This window comes from Myxocyprinus asiaticus, chromosome 20 (assembly GCF_019703515.2).
Source record: "Myxocyprinus asiaticus isolate MX2 ecotype Aquarium Trade chromosome 20, UBuf_Myxa_2, whole genome shotgun sequence".
Taxonomy (NCBI): Eukaryota; Metazoa; Chordata; class Actinopteri; order Cypriniformes; family Catostomidae; genus Myxocyprinus; species Myxocyprinus asiaticus.
Window position 1 is genome coordinate 43,519,228 of NC_059363.1, and position 17,410 is coordinate 43,536,637.

Genomic DNA, 17,410 nt, shown 5'->3' on the forward strand with positions numbered 1-17,410 from the left:
GTTTTTGTTGTGTTGCCGTTTATTACCTCATGAAACAAACAGAATATGGGAAATTGCATGTCATTACTCAGCAGATGACTAAAATCAGCCCCAAAACAACGTAACAAGATGCAGAGATGTTGAAATAACCCTCACAGAGCGAAATGAGCTGACCTACTCTCACTTACACATAAATGCTGTGTTCACACGCGCATTGTCTGCCTGAAGGAAATCAGCCACAAGCGAATAAACTGTAACAGATTATCGGCAAAAATATCGGCGGTAATTCCATTATCGGCGCAATAATAATATATTTTTTCCCGGTTATCGGTCAATAATATATCGGCTGCCGATATATCGTTGAGGCAGGGCGGGTGGCTGACCGGGTCGTGATTCTGCACACCCGGCCCCTAATTGGGCTGATTAGCCGAGAGGGATAAGGGCCGACTGGAGACGGCAGTGCGGCAGAGAGAGAGTTACAGACAGCTGTCCGACACCTGTGCGTGTTTGTGCTTTTGTTTTAGTTAATCATTAAATATTATTTATATTGTTAAGCCGGTTCTTGCAGCCTCCTTTCCATTGTACTGTGTTACACTTGTGCCAAAACCCGGGAAGGAGGAGGGATGCGCCGTAGTAGAGTTCTCACCGCTAACATCCACCCCAAAGGAGCAGCCGCAGCCATCCGCCGGAGGACGGAGGAGCCCGGCCGCCTGGAAGCGGAGGAACGGCTGCCGACCGCGAGGGGAGGAGGTGCTCCCAACCAACCACCTGGAGCGGTTACCGCTGCCAGGGGCGGGGGAGACCCCTACTGTCCACCAAAAACGCGGCGGGGCGTTCCATCCGCCAGGGGCCGGAAGACTGCCTCCGATCCACCCGAGGAGGCGCGGCTGTTGTCCACTAGAGGGTGGAGGGGTAGCCGAGGACCGGACTAAGGCGTATCGGAGAACCGGCATGTAAATTATTTTATTTTTTTTCTCTCTCTCTCTCTCCCGCTGCCACTCCGTGTTGGCCTTTTCCCTCTCTTTTTAGATGTTTTGTTCATTTGGCATGATCGCCGTTACAGCGTGTAGGCGCAAGGCACGCCCCCCCCAAGGAAAGGTTGGGGGGGGGGTGTATGTCATGCCGGGGGCTCCCCGGCCTGAGAGAACTGGGGAGGAATGTGGCAGGGCGGAGGGCTGATTAGCCCTAGAGGGATAAGGGCCGACTGGAGACGGCAGTGCGGCGGAGAGAGAGTTATGGACAGCTGTCCGACAATGGACTGTTTTGAATTTTAAATCTCATGAACCGTTCTGATGTCATTAATGTAGCGCTGTACATTTTTTATGTGTATTTTTTCTTTTTGCATTGCATTGCATTGCATTGTGTTGCATCCTTCATACTAAAGGTTGGAAAGAGCATGCATTAGAAAAAAGACATCAAAAACATTCTTTTGATTTTTATCAGCTGACTATACTTTGCTGTTTATATATTTGGCAGGGTCTCAAAATCACCAGAATTAAATTCTTTGGTCGTATTTGGTCGAGTGCTTCATTCTGAATATGATCATTTGTTATAGACCTACATTTCCTCTGAAACAGTCCTAAAATGGACTGAAAGGAAATTGAAATGTTAGCAAAAATGTTTTGGGTTTGTCCTCTTCTAATTGGCTAACAGGCTGTTCTCCAGAATCAGTGATACTCTGATCTCAAGTGCTGGTTGTTTGTTTTATTGTTGTCCACATTTGAAAACTACTACTATGAATTAAATCTTAATATAAAGTAAAAAATAGTTTATTGTCTCATGTTCTTCCATTGTGTTCACTGTGTCCAGGAGTTACAGCTGTAGCTGCAGGAAAAGAGAACGGAGAGCTTGGAGAATTCCGCAACAAGCTTCTGTCGTTTCTGGAAGTTTCCAGCAGCTATGAGCCAGAGAGACTCATCAGTGATTTCCCGTTTGATGGTGAGTCCAAAGATCAAAGACACGCAAGATTTAATTGTGAAATAAAACTGACTGATGATGAATACTGTTCTTCTGTCTCTCTGTCAGGTCTGTTGGAGGAGAGAGCTTTGCTCTTGGGTCGTATGGGGAAACATGAGCAGGCTCTGTTTATCTATGTTCACATTCTGAAAGACACGCATATGGCTGAGGAGTGAGTATCATTCGACAGTGACCATCATTACTGTTTTTTCTGCTCAGATAAAAGTTTAAAAGGAACATTCTATTTTAGTATTTTTTTCCTCTTTAAAAAAAAGTTTTACTTCTAAAGAAATGAATTGTAATTTTGCAATATATGTATAAAATCATAACCACTCACATGAGATGAAGACTTTAGTCATATCAGTAACCTTATAAAAGCTGTTTTATTCTACATGGAGAGGGTCCCTTCATGGGGGCTGCCATGTTAGGATCACATGACCAGCCGAAAACTACTCGTTTAATCTCAGTAACTGCCCTGTTATTTGACTTTCATGCCAAGTCCAAGATGACACAAACACAAAAGTTACTGAGTGCCCCTTTAAGTGTGAATACAAGTTAAGCTCTATCGAAAGACGTTGGTGGCATAATGACAATTACCACAGAAAATTATTTCAACTTTTGCAAAAATCACGTGTTCAGAACTGCTATACCTACTTTCAGTTTTAATGTTTATCCCAGTGAAATGCGTTGCCCCATAGATTTCTAGATAACTGTTACTGTAACCTTGATTTGTTTTCTTTTTAAATTGAGGGACAAAATTATGATGAAGGTCTCAGCTAAAATGTTTCTATTACTCCCCTGTTGCTTTTAACCCTTAATCGCTTTTTTTTTTCTTTTTTTTTATAAAAATGGTTTCCTGAATCTGAGCGGTTCAAGGCTTGGTAACTTTTCCTAAACTTGCAACCTGAACACAAAAAAATTTGGACTAGATTCATGAGTCTAGGTGGTTTTATCGAACAGCCGCTTTTCCACCATCGTGCCGAACGGTTCTGATCACGGTGAGAAATGGATACAGTAGCATTTCAACATGAGCATGATTCAGCACAGCTTGATTATAAACCATCAACCATGCTCAACCATGCTGGCGGAATGGCTTTCGCACTTGGCGACTTATGATTGTCTATTTGCCAACGCCAAGGTAACTTAAGCGTTTTTAGTTGTATCTAGCTTGCCAAGTTCGCCTGTATTTGGGTGAAGTTACAGCCCTCTACATTGTGAGTAAATCACTCGCATATGCCATATTCTTGCTGTGCAACTAAAATATGTCCGTTATTAACCACTGGCTAGTAAATATTAAGATTTCACTCGCCAGTGATTGAGTTGTGTAGTGGCGAAGAGCTTCGCGCACTGCAATTCTTTTACTGAATAAGGAGTTTACGATTAAGAAGCTGGATTCAGTCTCGTCTTTTACAGTGTGTAGTGTCTCGTGAGCCTCTGAAGGAAATCGACCTTATTTGGCTGCACTTTTTTTCACAACATGCTCTGTTTTACAGCTACATACCAGTAACGCGCCTGCCCTGTTGAATGCCTGTTGGAAGGTTAAAGTGTTGCAAACTCAAGAGTTTGTGGATTTGAATTTGAACTTGTATAATAAATATTTGTACACGCAAGTCAATATTTTTTATGCAAGTAAAGGTTTCCTTTTGGCTCGTTCCGTGTGTTTTGTGTCCAAAGACGAGATCCAGGCACACCATTTTCAGTTCATGTCTCTTATAATATCCTTTCTGTTATTTACAGTCAGTTAGTCAAAAAGTTAAAATAAACATTAATTCTAATAACACATTGCACGGATGGTGTAAAAACAACTGCAACTTCTCTGTCATTAATGTGCGCTGCGCTCATTCAACCGTAAACCTTTGCTCGCGGAGCTCCAGGATATCTTAAAGAGAGATTTTAGCGCTTGTTATTTGCACAAGTGCATATAAAAACATTAAACAAAATGTAGTTATGTAGTAAGTGTTATAAATGTGTAAATACATAAATATTTAATGGAAATATTTTAACTTCAGAAAACACTGTAAATATTAACAAATTTAACAAATAGGCTCGTGCCGCATCTATGCAAGGGTTTGGTAAGGATGTTTTTTTTTTTTTTTTTTTTTGCATGGTAGTTTTTTTTATATAGTAGCACTTAAATTATAATTTGTATAATATAGATATTAATTAATTGTTATATGTGTAATTCTATGTTCATTAAAAGGTTCCAACCTTGTGAATATTTTGTTAAAAAAATGTGTTTGAAATTTCAAATAGAGGCAACAGCTTGTATCATTATTAAAAAATGCAATTTCATGACAACATATGAATTGTTAGAATGTGAAATTTGTAAAAAAAAAATAAATAAATAACCTAAAATGTGATTAAAATGATGAAAAGTGAACTATAAAATAAAATGTACAATCCCACAAACTGTATTGTGTCAAGTCATATACAGTATATGAATACAATAGAACTGGAAATTGTGGTCATCCTCCATAGCGCACTCACTCCCGTGTTTGACCCAGTGGTGAAAAAGCGGCTAATATCTAGAAATTAAGTTGTTACAACATTGGCTCATAGAAATCAGTCAATGCATGGAGCACTGAAGCCATCTACTGGCCGTAGTTGTCATTTCATGTAATTATTATTTTTATTCCAGCAGATGTCAACAAGAGACCCCCAATGCAAGACATATTTTGAATCTTTCAATTTACTGACATGAAGGTTTTTATTGAAGTGAAGATAAAATAAAATGTGCTTATTTTATATGAACATGAATGCAGTAGTTGAGTATTTTAGAGGTAAATAAGGTTAGAAAAATTACCATAAAATCCCTAAAAAACTTTAGTGTTTTTACTTTAGTGAAGAAAGTGTTACTCCATTAAAAAAAATAAATAAATAAAAAGCAGGGTTCCCCATTTGATGTTTCAGGTCAGATTGAACAGGGTTCTGTATTGATAAGTGTACAAGGGTTGTAAAGACCTTTTCGGTGCAGACTGTCTTTGTTCTTTTTATTTACTGGATTATTTATTGAAATAATTAGATAAATAATCTAAATTACTTTCTGTGCTAATCGACGTTATGCTACTTTAAATATTTCAACTCATCGATTGCTTTTTGCCATTGGCCTGTCATTCCGTAATATTTTTGGGTTTAGAGTGTGTTTGTTCTCTGTGTTGTGATCTTCCTCAGGTACTGTCACAGTCATTATGATCCAGCCACAAACGGCAATAAAGATGTGAGTGCTGCTCACTCACTTTTCACCTGTTTTATTTGAATTCATTCAGTCTGTCTTGTACAATGTCAGATACGTCATGAGGAAAAACCTTGAATAAATGTAAAACCAATTATACACAATATCTCTCTTGTGATGAATCAGATTGTCTGACTGTTAACAGAAGTGTGTTATTTGTAGGTGTATTTGTCCCTGCTGCGCATGTATCTGTCTCCTCCAGACGTGCACTTCCTAGGGCCCATTAAGATGGAGCTTTGTGAACCTCAGGCGAATCTCCAGGCAGCCCTGAGGGTTCTTCAGCTCCACCACAGCAAACTCAACACCACCAAAGTGAGAAGCACTCCACAGCCACTCAAACACTAACACACACTCACAGTGCCACCCTTAAACAGAAAATAAACTAAAGGATCTTAAGGACAAGCAAGGTTTAAAAATAAACTCCCAATGGCGTGTGAGGTTAATATTTGACCAACCATGAAACTGTGTTTTGCATTAATTCATTAAAATGTATGTAGATTTTGCTGTCCCTATGACAAGGAAATATTTTAGTGGTTTGTCCACTCCATACGTATATTTGCATTCAACTGTGCAGGTCATTGTGCCACTTGAATCATCAAATAATAGCCATTATCCTATTATTGGTGAAACTCGACCTGTCAAAAAAATGTGGAGGCCCATCACGATTTTGTTCCTCAATGGCAGGAATGTGTTGTCACTTGGAGTAAAGAGGTCTGCACAGCCATTAACTGACCGTGTGACCCAAACGGTACCGTCATATTTAAAGCCTGAATCTCTCTCTCTTTATAATTTCTTCTCCAAGCAAGCTTTTTGCAATAGGCTGTATTTTATTTAAACATCGTAGGCAACATTCGTAACAGTATAGCAATAATAAATATACTCGCTTTTAACAAGGGTTTTAACACTTTGACCAGTTTTAATCTAGGGTCAGTAAACATTCTGTGCTTAGCCCAGACTTCATATGGCGCCATCCTTTTTATGAAATATCGAAATATAATGCACTTTGCATTAAATGTTACATCTGTGAGATGTCATTTATGTTGTAAATCTTTAAATATTACTAAAACTAAAATGTCCAACTAGCTTTTGTCTCGACTTCAGGATCGCTTCACGATCAGGAATTGCATGTTTTTAACACTGTACTGAAAAATGTGATTAAAAATACACTATAATGTCCCTTTCAGTTTTCCTAGTTAGTTTAGAAGATAGCAGGCTGTGAATATGCTTAAGTAGCTGCTTATGAGAAAAATAAAAGTTTCTAGTTTTGCCAGATTTTGTGAGGTTCATGGCATCGTGTCTCATTAAAAGAGTTTTGCAGAAAACGCAAATGTCCTGGCTCTTGACTTAAAGTTTGCAGATTCCTCGAGTACATCTGTATATTCGTATTACTCTTTGTTTTCATGGTAACATGTCTAAATATTTGGTACTTACTGCTTCTGATTGGATGGACCAACCCAACACAGTTCCCAAAATCTCACCAAGACAGGAATATTGACCAGACAGCAGCAATCGCTCGTCTTGCTAGCACGGAAAGCAGCTGCCAACATGACGATATGTGTTATATCGATTATGGTGTTATTTGGTGTAATTGATTAGGGCTGGGTATTGATACAGATCTCCTGATTTAATTCGATTCCGATTCACAAGCTCTCGATTTGATTCCGATTTCGATTAAATATCGATTCATATGGGTTTATTTCAGTTATAATGTCCCTTTTGCTTACATATAAAATAAATTATCTCAAAGCTAATGCTGTTAATTATACAGGGGACCTTTTAATTAGGTACATTATGAATACATTTTGATTTTTCCCTTTTTCACCCAATTTGGAATGCCCAATTCCCAATGCGCTTTTAAGTCCTCATGGTGGCGTAGTGTTTGCCTCAATCTGGGTGGTGGAGGACGAATCTCAGCTGCCTCTGCGTCTGAGACCGTCAACCCGCGCATCTTATCACGTGGCTTGTTGAGTGCGTTGCCACGGAGACATAGCACGTGTGGAGGCTTCACGCCATCCACCGCGGCATCCACGCTCAACTCACCATGCACCCCACCGAGAGTGAACCACATTATAGCGACCACGAGGAGGTTTCCCCATGTGACTCTACCCTCCTTAGCAACCGGGCCAATTTGGTTGCTTAGGAGACCTGGTTGGAGTCACTCAGCATGCCCTTTGATTCGAACTAGTGAACTCCATGGGTGGTAGCCAGCTTCTTTTACCACTGAGCTACCCAGGCCCCCCACATTTTGGCTTTTTAAAAATGAACAAATAAATGTATTCAATCAATAAATAAGATATTATATTTCATATATTATTTTTGATACATATTTATTGTTAAACTTTTACTATTTACAAGTATTAACATTGATTTATTGTACACGTGCTAAAACTTGTACTGTCTCTAACAAAAACAGCGCCTTTAAATGAGTGCATGTTACTAGAGACACTCGAATGGCTTTACCTCATCTGTGGGATGCATGATTAGAATTAAATGTTTTGTTTTTTTTTAGTTTTTGATCAACAACTGACTGTAAAGAACAGAAAGGTTATTAAAAGAGACATTATTGTCATTATTCAATGACAAATGGGTTGCGTGAATCTCGTCCTTGGACACACATTATACGGAACAACTTTTACTCTCAACACGCTGTGAAAGGATCTCGCTGCTGAACACTTCACAACTAAAGTACACAATTACTGGTGAGTGAAATATGAACATTTACCAACCAGTTGCCAAATATATTCACTTTAGTCACATAGCATGAAATTTTGTTGCAGATGCGAGTGATTTCCTCTCATTGTAGTAGAGGTTTGCACATTGAGTCAAAGATCGATCTTGGGATTTAAGAATCGATATCGAGATCGTTCAAATGAAGATCGCGATTAATCGGAAAAACAATATTTTACCCACCCCTATAATTGATACTGTAGAAAGAAAGGTATCATTAATGTACAGTATAAATTGCTTAATAAAATATAAACATATAATATGTTTCAGTACCAGCTTGATGCAAGCACTGGTAGGAATGGCCGATATGGACCAGAAATCATATCTCGGTATTTTTAGACTGAATGGCGATACATGAAATATATCTCGGTATTTTCTACAAAGTGGACTAAATATTCGGCTGTAAGTTAAAGCCACATGTGAGATGGTAAATGAAGCTTGCAACGTGCTTTGTTAGGAGACTTTTCGGGCTGCGAAGGCTTTGTGTTGCAGCGGCAGCACGAAGTTTAACACATACTGCAGTTTATGGCGCTGTTGTAAATGGAAGAGATTTGAAGTGCTTCCACTTTTGGATCCAACCTGTTTATGGCTTTCTCTACAGCTGACATGCAGGGCTCGACATTAAGTATTGTGATGTGCTTGTCTTTCGGACAAATAAATTGGTCATTCACTGTAATTGGTCATCCGAGTAAAAAAGTGCACTGGGTTGGGGAGGTTATTTTATGTTACATGTACGCACGGAGTTCAAATAAAGGAATGCCTCCATCATCATCATTTACAGAAGGGGTGCTCACACTTCTATGGAATAAGATCTACTTTTCCATCATGTTATTGCAGCAAGATCTACCATACACAATATATACATTTATCACAATACCAAAACTTCAATAGTCTTTAGTGAAATGTGATGATACCGCAAAAATACCACAACAAATAATAGCCTAACACTAACTAATTTGTTGATTATAAAATAATTAAGTTCTCAAGTTATTATTCAAGAGTAGTAAACAGTCAGTAATAAAATAACAAAAGAAAAGCAATGAATAGAAAAAAAAATCAAATAAAAAAACACTATAGAAAAAAATACAAATGAAGAAAACAGTGCTTTTTAACAGCTTTAAAAAAAAAAAAAAAACAGTATCAAGTATTCAATTAAACATTCAGAATGAATTTGACATAAAACTAAACTGGTCTTCCCTGTATGAATAATAATTTAATGCTTTTATACTAGAGTTATACAAGTAAAGTTATCCAGCCAAGAGCAGTGAATGGTTTTGTCGTTATTGTTGTATGATTCATATTAAGGATACACTAGACAGCGGCAGGTCTGTTAGCTTACATTTAAACATTTACAAGTCGTACATTTTGATACAAATCAGCTTTTCCCCCAGTGTTTACATTCACTTTAAGCATAACTCTGTTTTTACATAAACACTTCATCAAGACGGGCATTTTGGCAATTTTGTAAAGTATTTGACCGTTTAGGCGCGAGCGTTCTCAGAGCACACGCACATGTAATGCGTGCTGCACACACATAAGCGGCTTGTCAGTCAAACAGCATGCAGCTGTTTTGCTGATCACCTGATCTTTTAAATCCAAACCATCTCCAAATAATTGAACCATTGTTTTCTTTTTACTAACCAGGTCTTCTTTGGCAGTGTGAACCGGCGCTGTGTCTCCCTCCATGTTGCAGGAGAACTTGTGAGCGAGTGGGGCTGGGTTTGCACGCAGACGCAGAGGGAGAGTGGGGTGGGGTTGTGCGGAGAGTGTGAGAGAGGAGAAATGCAAACACTGACACGGCTTTATGGAAGAAACGAGTTATGTAACACAACATCGAACTATATCGATATAAATGGTATTATCTCAACCTATATCTCGTTTGAAAATATATCGATATACCTTAAAAAGTCAATATACCACCCAGCCCTAAGCACTGGTACTGACATCGCTACAAGAAAACATTCGGGGCTTTACAGAAAACATTCGGGGCTCAAGCCCCGGAAGCCCAGCCCTAGCCCAGCCCATGGCAACGAATTAAAAAGAAAGCTTAAGGTGTCTCGATATGCGTTATTTATTTTTTTTTATTTAAGTTCTTTTTAACTTGAATTGTGTGTAACAAATGTGGCAGTCCTACGCAAGATGCCGAAAAAAGCAGCAAGGCGGCGCAACAGTGATATATGTCCGTCCGTGCACTTCATAGAAAACCATTTAAAAAATGCAGCAGACGAATGCAAAAACATGTTTGGTGTTACCAGCCACTAGTTTGTCTGTTCGCACCTGTCTGTGAGTGAGACCGCGTGCTCAAAAGAAGTTCTGTTAAAATAAAAAATATTATTGTATGTTAAATAAATGTAGCCTATAGTAATAAATATACACTATATGTCAGCAATATTTAAAAAAAAAAGTTTTTTGTTTTTTTTCTTCATGAACCTACAAACCCAAACCCGATGTCAAGCTCTGGATGGGTAGCAGACCTCTAACCTGGAGTTCAGAAGTATGATAATAGAATAAAGAACAAAAAAAACGTTTGGACAATTTTTACACTAATTTGCTTCTTGTTTCATTTTGGTCGCTTGTGACAAGGCAGAGAAAGTTCTGTACATAAATTTGACAATTTGAAGGCAACGTCATCATCAAACCATGACGGTTTCTCTTCCTTGCTTATCTGAGTGTTTTTAATCACTTGCCTTTAGAAAAAGACCACAATGGAGGCTTGAGTTTTCCAGTTAAAGCTTGACTTAATGTTGAGAGGATTCTGTCAATGTTTATTGATATTGTCCATCAGTTGATAGTCATATAACCCTCGGTTGTTCATCTAATTTCCAACCACCAGGAGACTCACCAGGACGCTGCACCCATATACCTTTATCTGTAGGTTGTGTCTGATTATGACTGTTTTTATATTACTAAACAACTTTCGTAATGTTCTTTGTAGCGTTTGTGAAACACATTTTGACATTCAGACAGATACAGTGCATGGACAGAGCTCTCAAAACCACGTACAGGATCCAAGGCTGCTCAATCATTGTGTTGTAATGTAAGGATTTTTCTGTCTTTCATAAGGCCATAAACCTGCTTCCAGCTAACACACAGATCCGAGAGATCCAGGTGTTTCTGGAAAGTGTGTTAGAGGAGAATGCCGGGAGGAAACGCTTTGACCAGGTCCTCAAGAGTCTTCTACAAGCTGAGTTCCTGCGGGTATGTTTACTTGTGAACGCTTTGGTTTGGTGTGCTGTGTAAATGATTTGTGATCTGAACATATGCTAAGCAAACTGCTCAGACAGGGCCAATGTTTATGTCACATGTATTTCTCAGATGAAGATATAGAGCTCCGTTTTTAAATCAAAATATTTCAGTTCTGTAATTTACTCACACTCATGATGCTTCAAAACTGTATGACTTTCTATCCTCTGTGGAACACACAAGATGTTAGGCAGGATGTTAGTTTCAGCCACCGTTAAAACTAACATGCTGCCTAACATATCCTTTTGTGTTCCTCAGAAAAAAGAAAGTCAAACAGGTTTGGAACTACACGAGAGCGAATAAATGTTGACAGAATTGGGCGAACCCTCACTTTGAGTTGAGGTTCTTGCGCAGAAAATATACAGAACCCATGTAAGTGGGCGATTTGGAATTGATGTAAAATAACATAGTGTCTGCACTGGAAGCATACGGCATGTGGTGATGCAACAAAGGCATTACAGACAGTAGAGTTGTCTACACTGTAAGCGCCTGATGCAGCACATTGCGATTTGACTGACAGCCCGTTTCTTTTTTGATGCTGCACATCTGCTCCAGCCACTTCATTTTCCATGCCTGTCTGAAATACAGACACGTCTATTCCATTAGCTAATTAATAATTGCACTCAGTAATTCTTTGAAGTATGTCGAAGTGGCTTACATTGGCTTAGAGTGACACCTAGTGGCCTGGATGCTGCATCATTCAAACACAGTTGTTTTCAGCTACAGATGCCATTGTAGAAATTCACTAAGCACTGTAAGCCATGATTCATTTAATCCATGAATGAAAGTGTCCAATAACAGCGTAGTTACTGAGATTCAGCTTGTCATGTGATTCTAAAATGGCAGCCCCCATGAGGTGCCCCTGCCCCATGTAGAATTAAAGCGCATTTATAAGGTTACTGATATGACTAGACTCCTCATCTCACATGAGTTGTCATGATTTTATACAAATGTTTCAAAATTACTATTCATACCTTTAGAAGTAAAATTTTTATATGAGGAAAAAAATTACTGAGTGCACCTTTAATAATAATAATAATAATTCTAAAAACCTTTCCTTGTCTGTCTCTTCTGCACTAACTTCTATACCACTCCAGCTATTGCAGATATTGTTGACTTTTGTATGACAAAATTATTTATGTTCCTCATTTGTAAGTCGATTTGGATAAAAGCATCTGCTAAATGACTAAATGATTTGATAAAATGATTTAGGGGTGTCAATCAATTTAAATGTTTAATCTAAATAATTTCATAAAATGCCAAAAAATTAATCGCATATAGTATATCAATATTTCCTGAAAAGGCCCCAAATAAAGAAAATAATTATATATAAAGGTGTTTCTTCAACTTCAGGCAATTGAATGTCCAAGGGGTGGATTTTTATCAACAGGTTTCAGATTTTTTTTTAAATTTGTTATATGAAGGTCAAATTAAAACTGACTTCGATGCCATTTTACCAGGCCTTCGCAGTGTTTGGTATTTTTCAAATGCCTTTTATGGATAATTTTTACTCTTTTAGCTTTGTCCCAGACCCAGACTTTCAAGGTTAAACTATAGAAAACCATTTTAAAATAGGAATTATTACATATTTAAAACTATGATCATCTAAACAAAGAGTGAAATAAACAAACCATTTCAATATTTATTGTGTGAAAATGATGTCTATGAATTTTTCAAATTACAATTGTCCAACAGTTGTGGCATCAGTTAGTGAAGTGGACTAAAGTGTCAGTGAAGAGCATGCTTGAGATGAAACAGGAGACAAGTGTTTAAAGAAAACAAATAAAAATCTATGTAAATATCACTTATGAGCAGAATTGTTATTGGGCAGCATTTCTAGTCACCTAGTAATTTTGCCAAATTATGCAAAAAGTGTGAAAATATTTTTTAATTGTGTGTATTTAGGATAAATTCAATATTAGCTATGAAATTAGTCAAAGCAAGACAAAGAAGTCATCAAAAAAACAAAAACACAGAGAGAATTCTAGACAGAATTTGAGATGTAATGGAAATAACACTGTGGTGGGAATTTCCATTACTGTCGGAAAAAATGACAGAAGTATGTTTTGGTAAGTGATTGCCCTGGGGTTGGCTGACTGCGGACTCCCAAAAAACATGCTTTGCATTTAGGTGGTACTTCAACCATGAATTGCTCCAATTGTTGGAAAATTCCTTATTGCAGGTCACGGGCATGATTAAATCTGGCCATTTTTTTTATTTGAGTTATTTTTATTATTTATTTATAATATTGACAGCCAATATGATGTTTTCTTGTTTGTGTGCAGGTGCAAGAGGAGCGCATCTTTCACCAGCAGGTGAAGTGTGTCATCACAGACGAAAAGACCTGCAGAGTGTGTAAGAAGAAGATCGGGAATAGGTGTGTCTTGCATCACTATTCATTTTACTCAACCAGCTTACCCTGGGAAGTGCTCTCAAAATAGTGTATGCATTAAAAAAAATGATAAGAATTCACTCATGTTATTTGAAAACAATCGGATTCAGTATTCATCTCTTTAACAAATTAATGACCAAAATGTTGAGGGGTATTTTTATTTCAACAACTATAACGAAGACGGCACGAAAAAGAAGTTCATGCCGATCATTACATTTTTTACTAAGCCTACTGTTTAAGACAATGTGATGAGAAAAAAAATAATACAGCAAGGCATTTACAATGCACTAGCAGCATCTTTAAAAGAATCAACATCTAGAAATAATTTAATAAATTAGCTTGAGCTGTGCGAGTTGAAAGAGCTGAACACCAGTAAACTGAACCGCTTTTCTAGCAGGTTAATTAACTCTTGCACACGCATCCTATAAATAAATAAATGCATGAGATTTATCAGCCATATCTACAGCTAAAACGTAATGCATCCGCCTTTACAATGAAGCGAATACATGGATGAAATTGAACTAAGTTGCATGCAAGTCAGAGGACCTGTTTTACAAAGATCCCAAATAACGGGTACTTATTCTGCAGTCTATCATATTGCAACTGTGTGTTGTGGGCATATTACAGATGATTTACTAAGAAAAACTGTGCAAATATGTTGGAGGCTTTTGCATGTGGAAACTGTACCAAATGCACGCGCTCTTACAGCAAGGCTTTGGTGAAATAATACCATTTTCAGTGTTCCCACGCGTCCTGGAAATCCTGGAAAACCTGGAATTTTGCAAAGCAGTTTTCCAGTCATGGAAAATTTGAAAAATACCTAAATGTCCTGGAACATAATTATTTGTCCTGGAAAATATTTTAGTGTAATAAAACTTTTTGATTGTCTCACTGACAAGGTTTTTGTACAAGTATTGATATAGTGCAGTTTGTTTCCGTTCCACCACTGCTGTATTGTTAACAACAAAAACATTTGAATTGTCTGAAGTTTGAGTAAACTTAAGACAACGATGATGGTCGGACAGCAGATTCACACCCTGAGGTGATAGTGTGGTTATGTGGCCTTTACACCTCGGTATGTAAATTAATTTTCAATAATGCAATTGAGATTGGAGTCTGCTTATACTGTCGTTACCACATGTAGGGCCCTATAATTTCCACGGAGCAGAAAACACATATAAAATTACTGAATCCAGTCATAAAAATTGCATTAGCTATAAAATGCAGATTGTCATGGAATTTGACATATTTGGGATGAAAATGAATGTTTGAATGCACAATTTCATAAAAATTTCGATATGTCCAAGTGTGATAATTAAACTGCAAAAGGCTGCGATTTAATTAAAAAAAATTATCAAATCTACATGTGCTTCAAAATGAATGTGTGAAGCTGGCCGCTCATACGCTGAAAACACCTCATCACGAGCATCACGCACACTCTGGGTGTGTGTGTGTAGTAGATGACAGTGAGCAGAACGCTCTGAAGCGTGCAGCACATACATACTGTATATTTATTTTAATGGGGTTTAATAACACTATATAACACAATTTTTGTTCCTGGGTAGTAAGTGTTATTTCCTAATTGCTTATGCCTCAAAAGTATAGAAAATGGCTATTATTCCCCACAAACATTGCTTTTGTGTCCAGGACAGTGATATTTTTTAATTTACCTATTTCCAATGAGAAAACGGGCAAATTTGTGTCTTTTCGTTCACATAAAGTCAGAAAAAACAACATATGAATCCAAAATCCTTCTTTATCTGTGGTCCGACAAAGACAGCTTAGAGAAGAAGTCTTGAAGGTACTTGAAGGCTGCTGACTCCTTATCTACAGCTCTGACAAATTGTTTCATAAGACCCAATTTGATGTGCAGTGGTGGCATCAGCACCTTCCAGGGGTCCACCAGTGGCTCCCACTTGACGTTGTTCCTCCCCACAGAGAACTCAGTCCGCTGTGGCCAGTCCTGCCTGTGGTAGTGCGCCTTGGTGTCCCTGCTGTCCCAAAGACAAAGATAGCAGGGAAACTTGGTAAAATTGCCTTGGAGACCCATCAGGAATGCCACCATTTTGAAGTCTCCTATGACCTCCCAGCCGTACTCATCAAACTTCAAGGTGTCTAGCAAGGTGTTGATGCTGTTGTAATCCTCTTTTGAGATGGGTACTTGTTACCATTATGGACCAGCACGGCTTTGAATATTACTTTAGTATAAATACATGTTAATTTAGATTCATATATTGTTTTTTCTGACTTTATGTGAATGAAAAGACACAAATTCACCCATTTTCTCATTGGAAATAGGTAAATTTCAAAATATCACTGTCCTGGTCACAAAAGCAAAGTTTTGAGGCATAAACAATTAGGAAATAACACTTACTACCCAGGAAAAAAATAAATAAAAAAATGTGTTACACAGTACACTGGGACAAGTAGCAAAATACTTTTCCAGAGGTGAGAAACTACCATAAAAAAAGATAGAAACGGCAAAATAAAAGCTCAGTTTAAATGGTCGCATCAAATGGGAAAAAGATCATGTATATTGCAATTGAAATAATAATAGTAATAATAATAATAATGTATTAAAACAATATCTCACATCTGTGATGTTCTGTTGTGCAACACTGTTGTTTAGGATTGTGCTGTGAGGATTTTGGAGAAAAGCAAAGTAAAAAATTACTTAAAATAATAACATTTTTATTTGATTAAAGTTTTAACAAATTTATTTCATTAGATACCATTTCTTTTATGAAATTTAATTAAACTGTTGAATACAACAAAAATAACCCTCCAATAACCACAATTTGAATGACTTCTCGTGTGTTTTTGCTTAAAGGAATGTTCCGGGTTCAGTACAAGTTTAGCTCAATTGACAGCATTTCTGACAATGTTGATTTCCACAAAAATGTATTTCAACTCGTCCATTCTTTTCTTTAAAATAAGCAAAAATGGAGGTTACAGACTTACAATGGAAGTGAATGGGGCCAATTTTTGGAGGGTTTAAAGCCAGAAATGTGAAGCTTATAATATTATAAAAACACTTACATTAATTCTTCTGTTAAAACTAGTATTATTCGAGATGTAAAGTTGTTGAAATTGTCATTTTACAGTCGTTTTTGGGTTAGGAGACATTATATCGTCATGGTAACGAAGTTGTAAAATCGGCTAGAACTTTACACAGAAAAGGTTAGCAAGCGATTTGATCACATTAAAATCATGTTTATATGCATATTGTTTATGTCTAGTTGGTATAATTTTGAAAAAGTGAGTATTTTAACGTTTAAAAATTGGCCCCCCATTCAGTTCCATTGTAAGTACCTCACTGGAACCAATATTTATTTTATTTTTTTAAAGAATAGGAGGGACAAGTCAACATTTATTTTTGTGGTACTCAACATGCCACAATTGCTGCCGACTGTGCTTAACTTGTATTGAACCCAATACAAAAATTGATTCCTTACACAAAATGTCCTGGAAAATTGTGCCTTGAAAAGAGTGTGAACCCTAAAAAATTATTTATAGGATTATACGTCATCATTAAATCCCTGCAGTTTATCAGGTGTAAGAATAGTTGATGAGAATACCCGTGTATGGCACTTCTCTTGAAATGTTTCAGAACGATTCTAAATGGAGGACAAAATCGGCTTCAGAATTCACAAAGAAGGAAATATGTTTTACACGTTAAGCCATAGCACCACTTGTGTATGCTAAAACGACAAATATCCTAGCTATTTTTATCTTAGAGTAATAAGAGTTGTATTATTATCAGTATGTTATTTAGTAATTTTTTGTGCATGTCAGCTTACTCTGACACAACGAGGCATGGATGCAGCATCATTCAAACACAACAGATTTCAGTTACCAATGTCATTGCAGTAATGTACTTT

At 37.4% G+C, this 17,410-nt stretch overlaps 1 protein-coding gene across 1 annotated transcript in view; it reads left to right on the plus strand.

Moving 5' to 3' along the window:
• The window catches only part of LOC127410936 (vam6/Vps39-like protein), a 68,312-nt gene that overhangs the window by 49,040 nt on the left and 1,862 nt on the right, over positions 1 to 17,410 (plus strand). Inside the window, exons 18-23 of the mRNA XM_051646210.1 lie at positions 1,789 to 1,917; positions 2,005 to 2,107; positions 5,107 to 5,152; positions 5,330 to 5,479; positions 10,958 to 11,092; positions 13,423 to 13,514. Coding sequence (XP_051502170.1) covers positions 1,789 to 1,917; positions 2,005 to 2,107; positions 5,107 to 5,152; positions 5,330 to 5,479; positions 10,958 to 11,092; positions 13,423 to 13,514 — 655 coding nt within the window. The remainder of the gene's footprint in view (positions 1 to 1,788; positions 1,918 to 2,004; positions 2,108 to 5,106; positions 5,153 to 5,329; positions 5,480 to 10,957; positions 11,093 to 13,422; positions 13,515 to 17,410) is intronic.